This window comes from Schistocerca nitens, chromosome 3 (genome assembly GCF_023898315.1).
Source record: "Schistocerca nitens isolate TAMUIC-IGC-003100 chromosome 3, iqSchNite1.1, whole genome shotgun sequence".
Taxonomy (NCBI): domain Eukaryota; kingdom Metazoa; phylum Arthropoda; class Insecta; order Orthoptera; family Acrididae; genus Schistocerca; species Schistocerca nitens.
The window spans coordinates 912,871,088-912,892,533 of record NC_064616.1 but is presented as its reverse complement, the minus strand read 5'-3'; the positions used below and the strand labels follow the sequence as shown (position 1 = coordinate 912,892,533).

The 21,446-nt window shown below is 39.7% G+C and overlaps 1 protein-coding gene across 1 annotated transcript in view; it reads right to left on the bottom strand.

Annotated features, from left to right (window-relative positions):
* Positions 1-21,446, bottom strand: part of LOC126249481 (uncharacterized) — a 161,009-nt gene that overhangs the window by 39,380 nt on the left and 100,183 nt on the right. Inside the window, exon 7 of the mRNA XM_049951133.1 lies at positions 7,704-7,793. Within this exon, the coding sequence (XP_049807090.1) occupies positions 7,704-7,793 (90 nt within the window). The remainder of the gene's footprint in view (positions 1-7,703; positions 7,794-21,446) is intronic.

The window sequence follows — 21,446 nt, the reverse complement described above, 5'->3', positions numbered from 1 at the left end:
TGTCCTGTTGTTTCTGAGGACATGTCCGCAGTCGCTGCATGCATTGCCATGCCTAGTGTGTGAATTGCCATAAACAAGGCCGTGTGGCAGTAGTCTGTTGAGGCTGACCATGTGACCAGACCTTGGACCTGAATGGAGAGCTTCTGGAGGTTCATAGTGTCATATTATTGTTTCTTGCATGATTTATATTGCGCTACAAATTGGATAATGAGCATTCGATTTCCAGTATGATACTGGGGCTGCTGTGTTGCTCATGGATCTTGAAATGCATTATTACTATTTTCACCCCACTCTTTCCTCCTACAAATGTTATCTGGTCAGTTATGGTGATCACCTGATTGCTGTTCAAGGGCATTTTATGATCAATGTTGAGAACTAGCATGTTATGCACATGGCCATTTCTAGCCATTGAAAGAGCAATGTCTGAAATCATTTTTGGTCTCAATGAATTCACAGAGTTTGGTTTTCAAATTAAGAATGATGTGCATCTTGTTAATGACTCCATTTTGTTCCAGGCATTAGACAACCTTTGCCATGAGTTCAAACCAATGGTTTTACTGTAACTGGGTGCTATGAAGAATATGAGGCCCACATCACCGTTAACCAATGGCCTTTCCCAAAGATTTTTCAGATAGAAATTGAACATTTGGGCCACCTTCTTTCAAACCACAGTGTCAAACTTATGAAGCATCATGTACCAGTGATTGATAACCTCCCTAAACCACAGAACCTGAAGGAACTCCAATCGTTTCTGGGCAAAGTCTGTTATTATTCACAATTTCTCACCAATGCAGTGGATATAACTCATCCATTGAATGTGTCACAAAGAAAGGTGTTCCTTTCATTTGGTCAGCAGACTGCAATAGAGAATTTTCCTACATAAAGTTGTTGCTAAAGACATCATTGCGCCTCAGTTGTTTGGCCCCCATTTGCGACTTCCTGACAGGACCATGCAACAATATTCATTTCTGAATGTGTATCACTATGAGATTCAAACAGATCCATGGCACAGTATGCTAATGTGGATGCATTATTGTACCTGCCCATGGTACCTGACATGATCTTCAACAAAGCCAAAGTTATCCATTTCCAGATCCATACTCACTTGCGGCATGAAGTGGATTGGCTTCTGGTAATGGTTCATCACATAGCACTGGCAAGATTCTGTTCCCTGACAGGTGGTCAGTTTTGCATGCAATGGTTGGCCTGAGCACCTTCTTCATCATTGGCTAGCAGTAGTCAATAGCACTCTCCCCCTTACCACCAACCCCTTGATCATCATACCTCTGGTGCTGCAAGCTTGTTTCCTTGCTCCCTTACATTGTGGTCACTGGGGTATGATCTGCATGAAGGTGCTTGTGCAGTGTTCAGTCTACTGGCCTAGCATCAACTCAGTGATTGAGAGGATCATCTATGAGTGCAAACTGAGCACTGAACAGCAGGCTGTACTGCCAAGAATTTTCACACCGTGGCCCATGGGTCAACATTCACACTGACTTCATAGCCCCTTCTGTCATTATATGTGTTTTGTGGTGGTCAATACACTGTCCAATTACCCATATGTCCTGCACATGTGCTCCACCATCACAGACGCTATGATTCAGGCTCTCACCCATGTCTTTGTGAGTGAAGGGTTGTCCTGGATGATCACGCCCAATAATGGCACGCAGTTCACATCAGCATTTTTTCAAGATTTCTGTGTTTGCAACAGTATTGCCCACCACATGACTATAGCATTACACTCACAATCAAATGGGGAGACAGAGGGTATGGTGCACACCTTTCAGGAGATAAAAATAGTGCTTGGTGGACTCATTAGCAAACTCTGTATTATCTTAGTGTCTCAGCACCTACAGGACCATAATGATGCATACAAAAGCATACACTCTCCGGGAGCTTGCCTTCATGTGACACCCCTCTCCAGGGGCCAGATGCCATTGGTGTGTCTTCACCCAAGGAACTGTTGGGTGCTGATAACACTGAGATGTGACTATCAGCCTCTCTTGTTGCTGCACCCATCCCTCACTGCTGATGCAGCTGTTTCCACACCACCAGCATGTGCAGTGTCACTACCATGCCTGGTTTGCCATCATACAGGTAACTTCTGGCTGGAGACAGCTGACTGTGCAGCACTGCAAAAGTGATGCCTCATACAGTGCTAATGGAAGAAAATTTTGTTAACATGCAGCTGCAGTCATGTCACCATTACTGCTGCAGAGCCACCTGGGTTGACCTCGTGCCCTCTTCAGTCGCACCAGTCCATCTCTGGCAGCAGTCCTCTCGCCAGCTTGGCATTCCACCTTTTTCCACTGATAACCATGGCACTAGCTTCCTGAAGGGAAGGGAGTGTTGTAGCAGTGTGTCCACTTATGCTGGCACTATCACAACTGCAGAGTTCATATTTGGCACTGCTGTGAAGAGTCCAGAATGAGAGTGCCTGCTTCACTTACAGTCAGTGCCACACCAGCCCTAGGGGACTGGCTGCACACCAGAAGCGTGGCTCACTCTCTCTTGCATCATTCATGCTCTGGGAAGGTTTTGCTTGCCAATTAGGACTGTTCTGTTATTTGTTTTGAAGAACTGTCTTGTTACAGGACTTGGCCTGCACTGTTTTCCCACTGTTTCTGTCCAGGTGTGTGTGTAAACTCTGGTGCTCAGTTACTGCCATTTTATTACTGCGTACTTTATTTATTGTAATGCATCTGTAGATACTACTTTGTTCACCAGGCAATAAAACTCATTTTACAGTTAAAAAAATAGGGCCAGCAAAAACATACAGTACCAAAAACTCATGCAAACCCTTATTTGAAAAGATCCAAATACTGACAGTAGTGCCCTATAATCAACATCATATGAAAATGTGTCAATTAGCCAAAAGTATATATTGTGAATTGTGTGATAAGTCACCACAGTCAAATTGCAGCTTCTGCTGCCCGGATGCTGGTGATGAGCCTCTCCAACTTTTTCTTTCTTTGTACAGCTCTTCTTCATGGATCCTATCATTAACAAGACCACTTTTAGCAACATTCTTGGTAACCATAACCCAACATATCTTTTACTATTTATGTTCATTTCAAGGTATTACCCGGCTATCCTGGTTTCTTCCATCCATTTTACATAACCATACCATCTTAGTCTAGTTTACTGGATTTTTTCCAATACACTTAGATTTACACCAGCATCCATACTGTTCCTCTCATCCCTTATCTTATCCTTTTTAGTTTGCCTCAGCATAGATATAACAAACTTCATTTCTTTTTTCATAATTCAATCACAGTTGCATTTTATTAAGCAGTAGGGGACTATCAAACGGCAAGGAGAAAAACCTCAACAGAAAATTTCCAGCTATATTAGGCCTAGTGAGTGGGATATAATTAAATCACTTTCAATGTAATTACTAACTATGTGGTAAGTACTTGTTTGAAAAGAAAGGGGGGAGGGGGGGAAGCAGTACTGAACAAATAGTAGGAAAAGCAAGAGTCTCTCTATACAATGTTCATGACCTGTAAGGACTGAGGGAAAAAATCACATAGGACCTGTAGGTATGAGTAGTGAATGCGGCAAGAGAAGGTGAAAACAGGCAGCTAGGAGGAAGGCAGTCAGAAAAAGAATATCTTCTGACATCATCATTCTCACCAGACACATCTTAATAGTAGCATATTGTAGGGTTCGAGATGACAGAAAAGTTTCAAAAGCGTCAGGTTGGTTTGTCAGTATATGATTGCTGCAATTATTAGGGAATGTAGGCAATGGGTTGTAGCTTACACATGATCAAATGTCTAATATTGGGGAAGAGAAGGCCACAACTTTTGAAGGATAAATACTGACAATAAGTGTCCTGTAAGGAAGGCCTCAATCAGTTTGAGCAAATATTCACTGAATTAAGAGATGACAGACTGTGGCACTACTGGAACTGTGCTTATTAACTATAAAACTATCAAACAAAACAGGAAAAGACAAAGGTAAGTATCTGTCTAATCAACATGGATGTATAATAAGATGCTTCTCTGCAACCCTTCAGTTAAAAATAAATACAGCAATCTGAAATTGAGCTGTAATGCTGAAATAGCATGGTACAATGCATTATAGAGAACTGACATGGAGAATCAGCAATTTGATACACATTTTTATCCACATACAAAATGTAAACACTTTGAAAAGCCAAATTATGACATAATGGAAGGTGATACCTTCTTGTGGACTGTGTGTGGTTTATTTGTTTAATAATCAACACTGCAACACTGGGAACAAAAATTCCATCTTTCATATGCCAATTGGGCACAAATATGACAAGGAAACTTGTAATACACTCCTGGAAATTGAAATAAGAACACCGTGAATTCATTGTCCCAGGAAGGGGAAACTTTATTGACACATTCCTGGGGTCAGATACATCACATGATCACACTGACAGAACCACAGGCACATAGACACAGGCAACAGAGCATGCACAATGTCGGCACTAGTACAGTGTATATCCACCTTTCGCAGCAATGCAGGCTGCTATTCTCCCATGGAGACGATCGTAGAGATGCTGGATGTAGTCCTGTGGAACGGCTTGCCATGCCATTTCCACCTGGCGCCTCAGTTGGACCAGCGTTCGTGCTGGACATGCAGACCGCGTGAGACGACGCTTCATCCAGTCCCAAACATGCTCAATGGGGGACAGATCCGGAGATCTTGCTGGCCAGGGTAGTTGACTTACACCTTCTAGAGCACGTTGGGTGGCACGGGATACATGCGGACGTGCATTGTCCTGTTGGAACAGCAAGTTCCCTTGCCGGTCTAGGAATGGTAGAACGATGGGTTCGATGACAGTTTGGATGTACCGTGCACTATTCAGTGTCCCCTCGACGATCACCAGTGGTGTACGGCCAGTGTAGGAGATCGCTCCCCACACCTTGATGCCGGGTGTTGGCCCTGTGTGCCTCGGTCGTATGTAGTCCTGATTGTGGCGCTCACCTGCACGGCGCCAAACACACATACGACCATCATTGGCACCAAGGCAGAAGCGACTCTCATCGCTGAAGACGACACGTCTCCATTCGTCCCTCCATTCACGCCTGTCGCGACACCACTGGAGGCGGGCTGCACGATGTTGGGGCGTGAGCGGAAGACGGCCTAAAGGTGTGCGGGACCGTAGCCCAGCTTCATGGAGACGGTTGCGAATGGTCCTCGCCGATACCCCAGGAGCAACAGTGTCCCTAATTTGCTGGGAAGTGGCGGTGCGGTCCCCTACGGCACTGCGTAGGATCCTACGGTCTTGGCGTGCATCCGTGCGTCGCTGCGGTCCGGTCCCAGGTCGACGGGCACGTGCACCTTCCGCCGACCACTGGCGATAACATCGATGTACTGTGGAGACCTCACGCCCCATGTGTTGAGCAATTCGGCGGTACGTCCACCCGGCCTCCCGCATGCCCACTATACGCCCTCGCTCAAAGTCCGTCAACTGCACATACAGTTCACGTCCACGCTGTCGCGGCATGCTACCAGTGTTAAAGACTGCGATGGAGCTCCGTATGCCACGGCAAACTGGCTGACACTGACAGCGGCGGTGCACAAATGCTGCGCAGCTAGCGCCATTCGACGGCCAACACCGCGGTTCCTGGTGTGTCCGCTGTGCCGTGCGTGTGATCATTGCTTGTACAGCCCTCTCGCAGTGTCCGGAGCAAGTATGGTGGGTCTGACACACCGGTGTCAATGTGTTCTTTTTTCCATTTTCAGGAGTGTATATCTGTGAAAGATCTTCACTTCACACAGTTTCTGTCTAATAAGTTAGTGAGAACTTTCAAAGACCCTTTTCAACAGCAGCCTTTAAAATGTATGTTCTTTTTTCTCTTTTTTCCCTTTTCTTTTATGTTTTGATTTCCCATGAGGAGGAGTGGTGGCAGAAGACAAAAATGTTTTTCAGTAAAAGGTTTTACATACTTAAATTTTTTAAATGCATAAAACTTGTGAAATAAATTCTGATTTTAAAGACACATATTTAAGTGAAAAAATTTATAGTTTTAAAAAATTTTAATGAATTTCCATCAAAGTTAAAATGTGATCAGATATTATGTTGATGCTTCTATGGTATAATAATGATGCTGGTCGTGTCTGAAAATGTTACTGATAGAGGTGCAATGAGGAGCACTGTAATGGGGCCCTGTGAAATCACAAGAAGCAACTACCAGTTATTGACGGGGAGGACCAAGGAGGGAGAAAATGGAGAGGTGTGATGAGGTGGATGTTGTTGACTAGGGCTGGATGGAAGCATGTATCCTTGGATGGATTTCATCAATGGGTAATGGGAGCTGGTTTACAATCTGGCAGGAGAGGATGGATAAGGTGAGGATATGCATGTAGTACTTGGATTCATGATTACTGGGTAGAACGTTGGGTGCCTGAACTGAATTTTCTGAATAATGTATTGGGTCCAAATATGCTTCAAGAAGAGAAGAATGTGTTGGCTGGTAAGGAGCTGTGCATCTCATGTTAGTTTTCACACAAGGGTTAGTCCTAAATACTTCACTGTGCTGGTGAGAGAAATAAGGTGATTGTGGATGGACGATGGAAACACATAGTGTTGCGGCCAAAGATAAAGGATTGGCTTTTCTGAGGATTTATTTGATGTTTCCATGTATTGCATTACTCAAGCAGGAGATTCAAGTGATGCTGGAGGGAGGCATGGGAAAATTGGAGGGTTTGGCAGGTAGCTAGGTAGGCTGTATCATAGGTATGTTGCAGGAAGTAAGTTGGGGGAGAGAGTTTGAGCACTGGGAATGTATGCAGTGCACAAGATGTAAAAATAGGGGGCACGGAGGGAAAGAGGTAGGATGGAATACCTGCTTCTGCATCTTTCACTCTACTAGCAGTAGGGTGAAAGATGCAGAAGCAGGTGTGACTGATTGTGACAGTAATGAAGGAAGCATGCTGTAAGTCAGACATAATTAACTGAGAGTGCATATGTTTATATTAAAAACAGTCCTGAATGCCACACTCAGACAAAAGCTTTTTGGATATCAAGGGAGATAAATATGGCAGCTTTATGTTTATTTAGTTGATGGGTGACAAGGTAAGTAAGATAAAAAAATAGTCATTAATGGAATAGTTGGGATGAAAGCCACACTGGATACTGAGAACAGATAGGTATGTTGCAAGGTGCTCATGGATTTGGTAGGTAAGGACACTTTCAATGATCCTGTTAAAGACTGATATGGGGCTGACAGGCTGGAAGGATGTGAGGGTGGTTTATCAGGTTTTAGGTGGGATGTTTTACACTGCTCTGGGTAATAACTTTATTAGATTAATTATTTTGATGTGGCTCAATGACCAAGTGCAAGTCTTTCAATTGAATGCCACTACTGCAACTCGTGTGTCACAAATCCACACCTGGTATCCAACCAGGCAAAGTGAACTTACAGTTTATCATTGACCCCAAAGGATGTGTTTGTAAACTTCTTTTACTGCTGTTGATCTATGATTTAAATATGTCTCAACAAAAAAACTGTGTAGCTGTAAAAAGAGTATCTGCATCCATTAACTGTTCACTGTTAACAAATTTAAATTTACATAAAGCTATGAAAAGGGGCAATTATTTATTTGGTTCATTATGAAGTAAACTAAATGTAACAAATCACACATGGGCAACAGCATTTTTATCAATAATCTAGATGCTAAATGAGCCAGTAACATGGTCAGCATCACAAAGCAGAAATTACCTGTAATTCATATCTCATTTTGTTAACTTGAACTTCAAGGGAAAACCTCAAAGCATGCTCTTCATTAACCTTCTGTTCCAGCTCATTTACCTGTGACACACAAAACTCAATTAAAAGATGGTAATGGTTTTTGTTTGAAAGAACAGCGGAACAGCAAACAAGTATTGAGTATTTGACCCATTTTGTGGTTCAGGAAAAGAACTAAATGATATGACAGAGAGAATGAAATAAACAGAATCTACAACACAGGAAAAAAAGACAAAATTAAGAATAAGATATATAAGTAATACTAATATAATTCTGACATAGGTCTTATATGCTGCTATAGTTTTACATACAGTTGTTAGTTAAAATTGGAGCACTGGAAACAACTCATCAAAATTAAATTAGAAATGATATAAATATGATATACAATGACATAAAACATATACTGTTGAGAACAATAAAGTAACTCAATTATTCCCTAAATAAGCTGATAGTGAAGCTGTCATACTTTGATAGGAGCCGCGACATATTGTGAGATCATATAGAATGGTCTTCTTGATAGCTTGTAATCAAAACTTCACAGATATAATGGTTGGTACTTAGAGTATCTGTAATTTGGAGTAACAGAGTCCCCAGGATATGGTAACATACTGGGAACACATTTGGAACACTGCCAAATACAGTACCCTGGGAGATGCAATTCACTTCCAAAGAATCTAATGCACAACTGAGCTTTATTGAAGGTCATAATAAGGGGCACTTATTGGAAAAGATTATTTGCTGTACACTGCTCGCCACTGTCTGCATGAAGGAGCCCATTATAGGTGATGGTGTGTATACTAGTTAAGCATAATGAGCTAGTTAAGCATAATGAGCTAGGTTTAACAACCTGATGATGAGAGCATTGTCACTAGAAATGTGTTGTAGAGTTGTGCATAGGATAAATATTGTAACTGAATGCTACCAATTATTACTGTAAAAACATAACATACTGTTACCTCAGATCCATAATGGACACTATTAATTCAGATGGTGTTTTCTCTGAGGCAGTCTGAAGAAAGCAATACATACTTACTGGTCAACACATTACATATGACAATGAACTGTATGAAACAGCAGTGTTGTACCAACACTCATGATAAAGCAATACAGACCATCACAAAAGTGCTTGTAAGATATCTGTGATACTGATCAGATGTCATATTTTGTGATCAATTGCCGGTTATAGCACACATAGAGTCAAGTTTTTCCATGTCTTTTATGTATAAATCACTGTTAGAACAGTTCTAAGAATCTTAAACTTCCCCCTAATGTGATAAAATTAAAGGAAAGTATGAACAATTTGTATATTTCTTTTAGAGACACCAAACTGCAGTACTTCTATTCTAAACACAAAGCTTGTAGAAAACACTACAAGGAAGCAGTTAAAACATTAATAGCACAGATGTATACAGAATGGATGAGGCAATCCAATAATGTTAGCAAAACAGCATGGAATTAAGTAAATAAGGAAAGCAGGGGGAGTGACAATGCAGTGTGCAATAACATAATAAGAGGCAATGAAAAATTGCTGAGTGATCCAAAGGAAGTATGTGAGAGATTCTTAGACCAATTTATTAAGATGAGTGTAGAGGATGTGACTGACTCACCACAGGTGCTAAATCTCACTTGTGTCAGTAATTTATTCTTCCTGAGGTCTGTTACAGAATTGGAAAACCTGAAAACCATTTCCAACTTAAAAGCAAATACATCCAGTGGCTGGGATAAAATCTCAGCCAGATTTCTGGAAGAATGCAGTAATGAATTAATAAAGCCACTACAACATTTAATAAACAGCTCTTTCAGTCAGGGGTCATTTTGTGACTTTTTAAAAGTCACTGAAATAAGACCAATGCATAAAAAGGGAAGAACTACTGATATACAAAATTATAGGCCTATTTCATTGACATCAGTACTTAGTAAATTGTTGGGAAGGCTACTTCTTAATCAATTGAATCATTTTTCTCTAAGTACAATCAATCAAAACTCTCTCAGCATGGTTTCAGGAAGGGTAGATGTACAATAACAGCTGTAGCTACAGTTTTTCAAGTGACCTTGAATAAACTTAAAGACAAAAACAAAGTTATTGACACCTTTTTAGACATGTCCAAGGTGTTTGACTCTGTAAATCATTCTATTATTCTATATAAATTAGAAACTTATGGACTCAGAGGAGTGGCATCACATTCGTTAAGATCATACCTTGCTGACAGAAGACAATGTGTTAAGTTGTGTCATACAAATATGGGGCATATACAGTAAAATCATCATATAGAATTCTCAACTGCAGGCCCCTCAGGGCCTTTTTTGTTTATTGTGTATGTCAATGATTTTACATTGGCAGCCACAGAACAGCACTTTACGAAAAGGGGCCTCAGTATGCAGGTATAAAATTAGCTAATGCATTGCCTAGAGCAGTCATGGCTCTTCCTACAATTAAACTGAAACATCAGCTTAAGAAATTTTTAGTAAAACACCATTTCTACACATTAGAAGAGTACCATTCTTATATGAAGAACAACAAATGCTTTGTGAAATTATGTGAATAGAAATAAGTACACACCTTATTGTAATTTTGTTGTAAATCAATGACGTATTCAGAAGAATGTGTCTTGTGTATTGTACAAATAACTTTAATCATTACTGTTTCTTTGTACATGTGCAGTGTACCATTCGATGTTGAATAAAACTATTATTATTATTATTATTATTATTATTAGTAATTCCACAAAATTCAAACCTACTTAATTATGCTGATGATACCTCCTACATAATCTGGAGCTCTACAAAACAGTTAGTTAGCAGTGCAAAATAACATAGAGAACATTAGTATCATTACAGAATATCTCACCAAAAACAAACTGGTGCTAAATAAGGACAAGATAATTCTGATGGAGTTTCTGCTAAATTATATATCAAGATAAGTGGATACTGAGCCAGAGTTATCAGTTAAAACAAATGCTAAACATGAATTCATGGGTATTATAGTAGATGGACCTCTTACATAGATGGAGCACATCAGCTGCATGTGTAAAAAAATCTCATGTAACACCTACCTGCTAATGCCTTTCTTGCATAATAGCACCACCTGTCTTACGACAAATTTGTTTTGAAATTATAAACTCCCACCTACAACATGGTATCGAGATTTGACTGGGCCACCACCAATATACATGTATTCAGTATTCAGTATTCAGTTTATTCACCATTGTCCACTTACAGCAGAATAGGTCTGAACATTAAATATACAATTACCAATAACTTTACAGTTAAGTTTTTACAATTTAATTGCTTTTCTTTTAGGAATATTCTTATATACTAATGTCAATGCTTATTTCAAAATATTCTGTTATCTTATAAAATGGGTGTTTGAGAAGCCAGTCATAAACCTTACGTTTGAAAATATTATTGGTCAGTGACCGAGCAGATGCTGGAAGTTTATTGAAGAGTTTTAAACTCATTATTTTGTGTGAGTTTGCAGTCTTTGTGAGTCTGTGTCTTGGTATGTCAAAGTCCAGTTTGCCTCTGGTGTTGTGGGGATGTATGTTCTCTCTGGTCTCGAACTCATTTAAGTTGCTTTTGACATAAAGCAGTGCTGTGTAGATGTATAGATTCACCACAGTTAATATCATGTGCTTGATAAAGAGGGGATGGCAGTGTTCCTTGGGCTTAGCTTTGCTTATTATTCGGATTACTTATTTTTGAATTTTCAGAATTTCACTGACAAAGCAAGAATGTCCCCATAACAATATGCCGTAGGAAATGTGTGACTGAAAGAGGCCAAAATATACCACCTTTAGATACTCATCAGTGACTACATCTGTCAGTCTCCAGATGAGATAACACACTCTTGCTATTCTCTTGCAGATATGGCTAATGTGTTCCTCCCAGTTTAATTTTGAGTCAATGTGGAATCCTAACAATTTTATTGATTTGCTTTCAACAGCTGTAGTTAAACCCAGAATTAGTTCTTGTGTTTTATCAGGATTACACAGGAGTTCATTAGAAGAAAACCAATCCATTACTAGTTCTAGTTTTTCCTGTGTTGCCTGATGCAATTCTGTTGTGTCATGGTGGGTATTGAGCAACGTTGTATCATCTGCATAACACACAACTGAATTTGCTCCTACATGGTAAGGTAAGTCATTAATTGCAATGATAAACAGAAAAGGACCTAGAACCGAGCCCTGAGGCACTCCAGTCCGAACTTCCTTCAGTGAGGAGCATCTATTTTTAATTGATACATACTGTCTCCTGTTACTTAAGTATGATTCGATTACATCCAAAGATGGTTTGTGTATGCCATAAAATTCCAGTTTTGCAAGTAGGGTGTTAGATGGTATGCAGTCGAAGGCTTTGCTAAGATCGCACAGTACGACTGATACTTATTTTCAAATGCAGTTAACACCTGGTTAACAACTTCAGTGACAGCAGTAGTGGTGTTTTTACCATGCTGATATGCAAACTGTCTGTTGGAGAGGAGATCATGCTTATCAAAATAGTTATTTAGTTGACTGTACATTACATATTCAAAAACTTAAGAGAAAATTGGGACAATAGAAACTGGTCGATAGTTTTGGGGCAGATGCTTATCTCCCTTTTTAAAGACTGGTATTACTTTTGCAGTTTTGAGTGCATCTGGGAAAACTACAGATTCTAAACACATATTAAAAATGAAAGAAAGAGGTTGACAGATAAGGTGTATTATTTTTTTCATTACATAGTTAGAAAACCAATAACAGTCCATACTTTTGGAGTTGGTGAACCTTGCCACAGCTTTTACAACATCCTCTGGGGTGACAACATTCCAGTGGAAAGTATACATACTATGGGGCACAGCAGCAAGATGATCTAGTGCACAAGTACCATTTTGCTTGATTTTGTTTTTCAGCTCACTCACTGAGGTTAGGAAGTAATTATTTACTTCTTCTGGGACCAGCATTGCATCTTGTGTATGGGTTTGTGAATTATATTGGTTGATGATATCCCATGATGCTTTACATTTGTTGGGAGCACTTTCAATGTAATGTTCACATGCTTGTTTTTTGGCCAAGGACAGTTTGTCTTTGTAGATTTTTTTACATTTTAGATAAGCTCTATAAGAAGTATTATCTAGCTCAGGTCCTTGTTTACAAGAATTTTTATATATTCTGTACAGTCTGAGCATCTCCTCCCTAGTGAGAGCTAGCTCACCTGTATACCATTTTAGCTGTTTGTTTTTCTGTTTATGCTTAGGGCTACTTTTGATTAATGGTGAGCAGGAGTACCATAACTCTATGAGTATTTCCAGGAATTTGTTAAACACCATTTCACCAGCACCCTTTCCAGGTTGTGTGTTGTATACAAAGTCCCAGTTAACATAAGATATTCTGTCAATAAAGAAATTAATATATTCCTTTCAGAGCCTGGGAAAGAGCAATTATGATAATAGCTAATATTATTAAATGTCAGTCCTGTAGAAAATACTTTATTAAGCATAACGTACTAGCAGTGTATTCATTGTATGTTTTCAGGACTATACTGTTTGTAAAAGAAAATGTGGGGCATAGGACAATCAACAGTGAAATCCATAATTATAATGCAAGAAAAAGAGAGGATTGCCACATAAAATTCAGTGATAAAAGAGCAACAGATCATAGTACATTTTCTGCTTGCAGACATTTTTATTACAGACTACCAAATAGCACAAATCTGTGACATGGAAACATATTTAAGACAAAATTAAAGCTATTGTTAATTGATAAATGTTTGTACTTCATCAAAGACTTTTAATGTTGTTGTGTATAATTTATCTTATTTTTATATTGTTATTAATGCTCATATGTTTATAAACAGACTATGTCCATGACTGTAAAAGTTATTACGGACAGAAAAACCATTTATTACTACTATTATTATTTTATACAGCCTGCAGTTTCATGATATGACAAGCTACATTCACAGAGGCTAAGCAACTTTCCTGTTGAAGTTATGCCTATGGGTGATATATCATCTTTTGGCATTTACTGACTTTTCATGCAATGTTTACCAATGATTGAGAATGATAGTAAATTGTTTATACACAACTACTAACTAATGCATTAACTGTGACACAGCTCAGCCCATGTATGTAGCATCAGACTCCAATTCAAGTTATTTAAGTGTTGTAACCGGACATTGTACATACTCAAAATGAGTATGTATCCCTGAACCTACGCACCTTCCCAAACTGTGATTCACAGGTAGAAGAAGCTATTAAAATATGTCCAAAATTATCACTAGCAACATATCCAGAGGCTAGATTTTTTCCTGAAATCAGTCACTGTAACATCTTGTGTCACATGATGAGTATGAAAATGGGATTTAAACAGACAAAGAAAGTAATCAGTAGATAAGGACTGTCAACCATTAAATATGTATATTGCATTAGATGCCTCTGTCTAATCTCCTCTTATGCAAACAAACAAATTTCATTGAGGATATAGTTTATTTTTGTTTTCCATGTTAATGTGAAGTAAAAAAAAAAAGTTGATTCAGGTTCATAAAAAAACTGTGTACAGAACTGTTCAACTGTTTAAAAATAACAGTGTATGAGGATAAAATACATTTTTTCTAAAAAATATTAAACCAATTAATCATTAATTCATTCTATAGAGTTCAGATGGAGGAAAACCTTCAGTTATATAGTAAGAGACCTGAATATAATAACAGAAAGAAGGTAGCACATGCTACACTAACTGTTAACTTTGACTAATGAACAACTTCATAGATGATATTAGTAACTAGTATTCATCTTATTTTATCTGTATTTAAAATTATGGGAAATTACTATCTTACTCAGCACATGGTGCCTACTACATTGAAAACATGTTTATTTTCCACTTTATAAAGCTTCACATTTATGGAAATTCAGCAACTGGAGATGGGACACTGTAAATACACTCCTGGAAATTGAAATAAGAACACCGTGAATTCATTGTCCCAGGAAGGGGAAACTTTATTGACACATTCCTGGGGTCAGATACATCACATGATCACACTGACTGAACCACAGGCACATAGACACAGGCAACAGAGCATGCACAATGTCGGCACTAGTACAGTGTATATCCACCTTTCGCAGCAATGCAGGCTGCTATTCTCCCATGGAGATGATCGTAGAGATGCTGGATGTAGTCCTGTGGAACGGCTTGCCATGCCATTTCCACCTAGCGCCTCAGTTGGACCAGCGTTCGTGCTGGACGTGCAGACCGCGTGAGACGACGCTTCATCCAGTCCCAAACATGCTCAATGGGGGACAGATCCGGAGATCTTGCTGGCCAGGGTAGTTGACTTACACCTTCTAGAGCACGTTGGGTGGCACGGGATACATGCGGACGTGCATTGTCCTGTTGGAACAGCAAGTTCCCTTGCCGGTCTAGGAATGGTAGAACGATGGGTTCTATGACGGTTTGGATGTACCGTGCACTATTCAGTGTCCCCTCGACGATCACCAGTGGTGTACGGCCAGTGTAGGAGATCGCTCCCCACACCATGATGCCGGGTGTTGGCCCTGTGTGCCTCGGTCGTATGCAGTCCTGATTGTGGCGCTCACCTGCACGGCGTCAAACACGCATACGACCATCATTGGCACCAAGGCAGAAGCGACTCTCATCGCTGAAGACGACACGTCTCCATTCGTCCCTCCATTCACGCCTGTCGCGACACCACTGGAGGCGGGCTGCACGATGTTGGGGCGTGAGCGGAAGACGGCCTAACGGTGTGCGGGACCGTAGCCCAGCTTCATGGAGACGGTTGCGAATGGTCCTCGCCAATACCCCAGGAGCAACAGTGTCCCTAATTTGCTGGGAAGTGGCGGTGCGGTCCCCTACGGCACTGCGTAGGATCCTACGGTCTTGGCGTGCATCCGTGCGTAGCTGCGGTCCGGCCCCAGGTCGACGGGCACGTGCACCTTCCGCCGACCACTGGCGACAACATCGATGTACTGTGGAGACCTCACGCCCCACGTGTTGAGCAATTCGGCAGTACGTCCACCCGGCCTCCCGCATGCCCACTATACGCCCTCGCTCAAAGTCCGTCAACTGTACATACGGTTCACGTCCACGCTGTCGCAGCATGCTACCAGTGTTAAAGACTGCGATGGAGCTCCGTATGCCATGGCAAACTAGCTGACACTGACGGCGGCGGTGCACAAATGCTGCGCAGCTAGCACCATTCGACGGCCAACACCGCGGTTCCTGGTGTGTCCGCTGTGCCGTGTGTGTGATCATTGCTTGTACAGCCCTCTCGCAGTGTCCGGAGCAAGTATGGTGGGTCTGACACACCGGTGTCAATGTGTTCTTTTTTCCATTTCCAGGAGTGTAAAATGCATTTTGTTGCTAAACTGGGAAAAGTGCCAGCAATTGCACAAAACACGGAGCACGTGAATTTACCTTTGAAGGAAGTGTAGGAATTCTTCTAAGAAACCACACCACAATCCCATAGGTGTAGTGATGAAATGCCCTTGTATGGCATAGCAGCCCATGTACTCTCACTGAGCGCAAACTTCGCTGTTTGTGGTTATTACACCAAACCTTACTTTCTCAGAAGGAGGATAGATCTTTTCATTTGTCTTCTTACATTCCATCTTATAGTCCATCTCTCTGTTGTACTCAGCCATGTCTGATTTAGCACGTCATAAGTTTAATTTGATGGGTTTGTCCCTGGCACATTTCCTTTTTCTTCAATTGTTTGCATGGTCATGATAATACATGATTTTTCACACCGGCATGTGATAGCTCGAGCACATTTTATTGATCCCAATGGTGGATGTTGGGTGGACAACAAGACTACATCATTATGTCCCTTTGAAGCAAGCCAGTACTCACCAAGAGTTATCTGAAGATGACAGATGTCGCATATGATGGATACCATATTAGTTTATCTATGTGAGCAACAAAGAAAAAAATATTCCACAGATTTGCTAGCAAAATCTGAAACTGTGTGCCTTGTTCCTTTATAAGGAAGAAATCCAGAAGTAACTGATTCACGTGTAGCTGAAACTTTTCTTCCACTGCACTCAGCTCTCTTACCATCCTACCAAGGTACCACAATATGAGTCTGTAATGTCTTACATTAGCAACCACTTACCTGACCAATTGAAGAGTTCAGTTTCTGATTTCAATTTTTGAAAATATTTTACAAAATTTGCATGAAGTATATGCAACTCTTGGTATAATTTTCTGCTCTCCACATGCAACACATACATCATTCAAGTGGTGAAAGTATTTTATTTACAGTTTTAGATCAAAAATGTTTATGGGTCGAGATAATTAATTTTGTTCAGCAATGAACATCTTCAGGTCAATGCAGTAAAATGTAGAAGTCACAAACAAGCAGACAACTGCACCACAAAGTTTCTGTACTATTTTATAAATCATTAAATGGTCATACCATGGAAATGGCACAACTAATTGCAACACTAACGCCAATAGTTAATAGTGACCCTTGAAATATTTAAATTACTTTATTCATAGTGACTGATCACATTTTTTTAAAGTATCCATATAATTAGTTCTGAGGTCTTCAGAATGGTGTAATATTCACAAAGATCTCAAAATGTTCATAACTTTAGGAAATTAACTGTCCAACTCTTTAAGAAATTGTGTTCGAAGACTGTGAATAATATAATTAGAATATCACCATGCTCACAGTTAACTGTTGGTGATGATGTTGACAGTAGCAAAATATAAGTGTGCTTTGTGAAATAAAGCATATAAAAACTTGTTTCCTTTAGCTGGCTCAGGTTCTTATATTGTTTAAGCATGAAACCTCATGTGGGATTTTGCTGGGTTCCTCCTGCATCTGGTGTTTCCCAAGGTTGTGGATAGGGGAATGTGTCCCAGATTTGGGTGCAACTGAGGAAATGAGATACTTGGGGCAGACCTTAAATAAACTAACCTACAAGTGGACAGCAGCAGTTGTAGTTTGACTATAACTGAAGACAAAGCAAATACAGACAGATGAAGATGGCAAAAATCATCCCAGCCATCTGAGTAGAATGAGAAAGCAAGGAAAAGCTAGCACATAAATCATCTCACTACTGCAAACCATTTGTATCTATGATGTATCCTTCTGTGACTAAATTTTCCAGAGCTAAATTAGTCTCCTGTTAGATCTCCAGCTGCGGACAGTCTCCAAGGGGCTTACTAAAAGTAACTGAGATGAAAATAAAATTAAAACGAAGAAAATATATAAGGGAGTGGTGACTTGGAATGTTAGATCACTGGGAATCTGAGGTAAATTGAGGAATATAAAATGGGAGATGAAGGCAGTGCGCATCAAGCACACAAATATCCATCTAAAAACTCTATCTGAGCACTTACCAGACTATAAACAAATACCTCAAGGATCAGTAACATAAATAATCTCAACTTAAATGTGGATGCACATAAAACAATCATATTTGCAGATGACACCACAATTCTACCAAAATAAACTACATGATGTCTAGAACATATCTGGTTTCACAGCTTTAATCTACATCATCAGGTGAACAATGTTAAAAGATCATAGGCATACCATTGCTCCTAGTCAAAAGTTAATATTCAGAGACTGGAAGTGATGGGTATGCCTATGATCTTTTAACATTGTTCACCTGATGGTGCAGCTTAAAGCTGTGAAACCAGTTGTGTTTTAATAAACAACAATTTTATCAGCTGTGAGCGGAATTCTTTCTGACATCATGCCTTTCAACAGCTGCGGTTACCCAGAATATAAAATTGTTTGTGAACAATGAACTAGTTAGTAACGGCACTGAAACCAAATTCCTAGGACTTTGACTGCACAGCAATGTAAAATGATATAAGCACATTGAATACCTTAATGCAGAACTGAAAAAGACATGTTACCTTCTCTGCACACTGAAACCATGCTATAGTGACAAAACAGAAATGAATGCATAATATAACTACTTCCACTCTTGCCTTAAATATGGAGTCACTTTCTGAGGAAACTTTACAACAGCTAATAGCACTTTCAAACTACAAAAAGGGCAACTAGAATTTGGAATTTGCTTTGGATACAAACCTAGAGACTCTTGCAAACCTCTGTTTATGAGATCTGGTATTCCTCCATTACCATGTGTATAGATTGTGGAAACCTTTATATTCTTTAAAATAAATGTAACAGGTAGGGACGGCAGAATGTAAAAAAACTGTGATAAACACTTTACCAAACAAAACAAAAATTTACATATAACCCAAATCAACACGTCTCTGTGCCAAAATGGTGCTTTCCACATGGAAGATAAACTTTACAACAAACTTCCTGAAAACATAAAAGTTATTACTGACGTCAAAACCTTTGGAAAATCTCTAAAGTCATATTTACAGCATCACTACTTTTACTCCACTGAAGAATATTTAAATTTATAGAGTGTGTTACACAAATATTTAATGAACAAACTGTTTTATTGTATCATTAAATAAGTATGCCTAGAAATCACTTTCAGAAGTGTGCTTCTAGCTTGACTTGTCTGATGTCTTATGGAAAAGATGCTTCTGTAGACAACATGACTAATAAATACAATACAAAAAAGGCTACAAATAGACATATTAGGAGTGGGTGAAATTAAATGGAAAGATGATGAGGGTTTCAGGAGTGACAATCTTCATGTAATAAACTCAGGTGATCAAAACAAAATGACTGGATACAGGCCAACATATGGATGTAGTGATGATAAACAGAAGTCTACAAACAACTTGAGAAAGTTCTGCAATACACAGAAGACAGAGAGTACCGCTATTATTATGAGTGGCTGACATGTTGAGGTAGGAGAAACACAAAGAACTGAAGTGGAAGGAAGGTATGGATTAGGAACTGGAAATGGAAGAGAACAAAATTTTTTCAAACTTTTTCTGGTGATCACAAATACATCATTTCAGAACCAGCCAAGATGACACATATGGAAAAGCTAGGGGATGCAGGACAGTATCAAACTGAGTACATTATGGTCAGAAAAAGCTAAAGAAACCAAATCAAATAAAGTAAGTCTTATCCTGGACCTGATGTACGCATATACAGTGATCATACAGTTCAGTACAAATTACAAACAAATTGAAAACAAAACCTGAGAGGTGGGCAACAAATGAATTTAAATGCTGAGTAGCCTCTATCAACATAACAGTTTATGTTTCAGTGCTGCTAATGCACCCACAATCTTCTAGAAATTTCTGGAACAAACTATTGCCAGTATTCCATAATGTGTCAGTAATCTGAAAGATATAGCAGTGTGAGGGAGAACTCAGGAAGAGCATATATCAAATCTCCAGCAGGTCTATCTGTCCTTTTGAAAACTAGGCTAAATGTAACTTGTCAAAATGCTCCAACTTTCAGTCTTGTATTGAGTGTATTTAATGCTAGCGTAGGCCACAGATGCATCACCATATGGTGTCAGGGCTGTTCTGTTGCGAAGTACCAAAATGGTTCTGGATGGTCTATTGTGTCTGCCTCTAAGACATTCACCACAGCACACAAAAAGTATTCCCAGATAAGGAATGAGCCATTGGCAGTTGTCTTTGTCATCCAGAAGTTCCACATTTTCCAGTAAGGCAACAATTTTCATCTCGTCCCAGACCACAGCTGTTGTCCATATTTGGCCCCAAGCCAAAGTTGCTTGAATTGATATCTCAGAGGTTACAGCACTTGGCTCTTTTCTTCTCAAATAACCACTGTTTCATCCATTATTGTACATTGGTCTAACATGTGAATACAGATGTGCTATTAAATTTGCCTATGGGTCTTGATGAGGAATCTGATTAAGAAAAGACTTCCAGAATGAATTTTCACTCTGCAACAGGGTGTGCAATTATTTAAAACTTGCTGACAGATTTAAACAGTGTGCCAGTTCAGGGCTCAAACCTGGGACCCTTGTCTTTCATGAGAAAGTACTGACTGAGCTGTCCAAGCATGGCTCATGACTCATCCTTGCAGCTTTACTTTCACCAGTACCTCATCTCCTACCTTCCAGACTTCAGATTTCATGAAAATTCTCCTGTTTCTATGAAATTTGGAAAGTAGAAGATGAGGTAAAGGTGAAAGTAAAGCTTTGAGGGTGGGTCATTAGTAATGCTTGGACAGCTGAGCCAGTATAGCACTTGCCTCTGAAAGGTAAAGTCAGAGGTTTGAGTCACTGTCCAGCACACAGTTTTAATCTGCCAGGAAGTTTGAAACAAAAGACTATTTATTTTCACATTGATTCACAATTGGAACACTTTATGAAAGGATTTCCCACTATTTCCAGAAATTTTGCAGCAGCCACAAATAACAATCCTCTATTGAGGCAGGTTTGCCAATTTGTGAAAGGTGGCTGGCCACAGGCCTTTCTATCAGCAGTCTTCTTGGAACTTGATTGTTTCTTTTTACAGTGCCATGGCCTAAATCTTTTTGAAGGTGTTCTATTATTGAATTAAGATGAGTGTTAATGTCTATTGATGATTTGAGAGGCTCCGTGCTCCCATATATTTTGACTTCTGCATCAGACAACTGGAGTATTTCCAGAATGAAGAATCTGACTCATAAACATATGGACTGGAAAAATGCTAAGCTTATCAAACACAGCAAACAGCAGTACCCCAAGCCTACCAGCCAGGGCCCATGCCTACACAGCTGTGGGATCAGGTGCATGTAGACTTTGTGGTCCATTCCACTGGGCAATGTGGTTGACTTTAATAGATGCATATTTTCATTTCCATACATCAT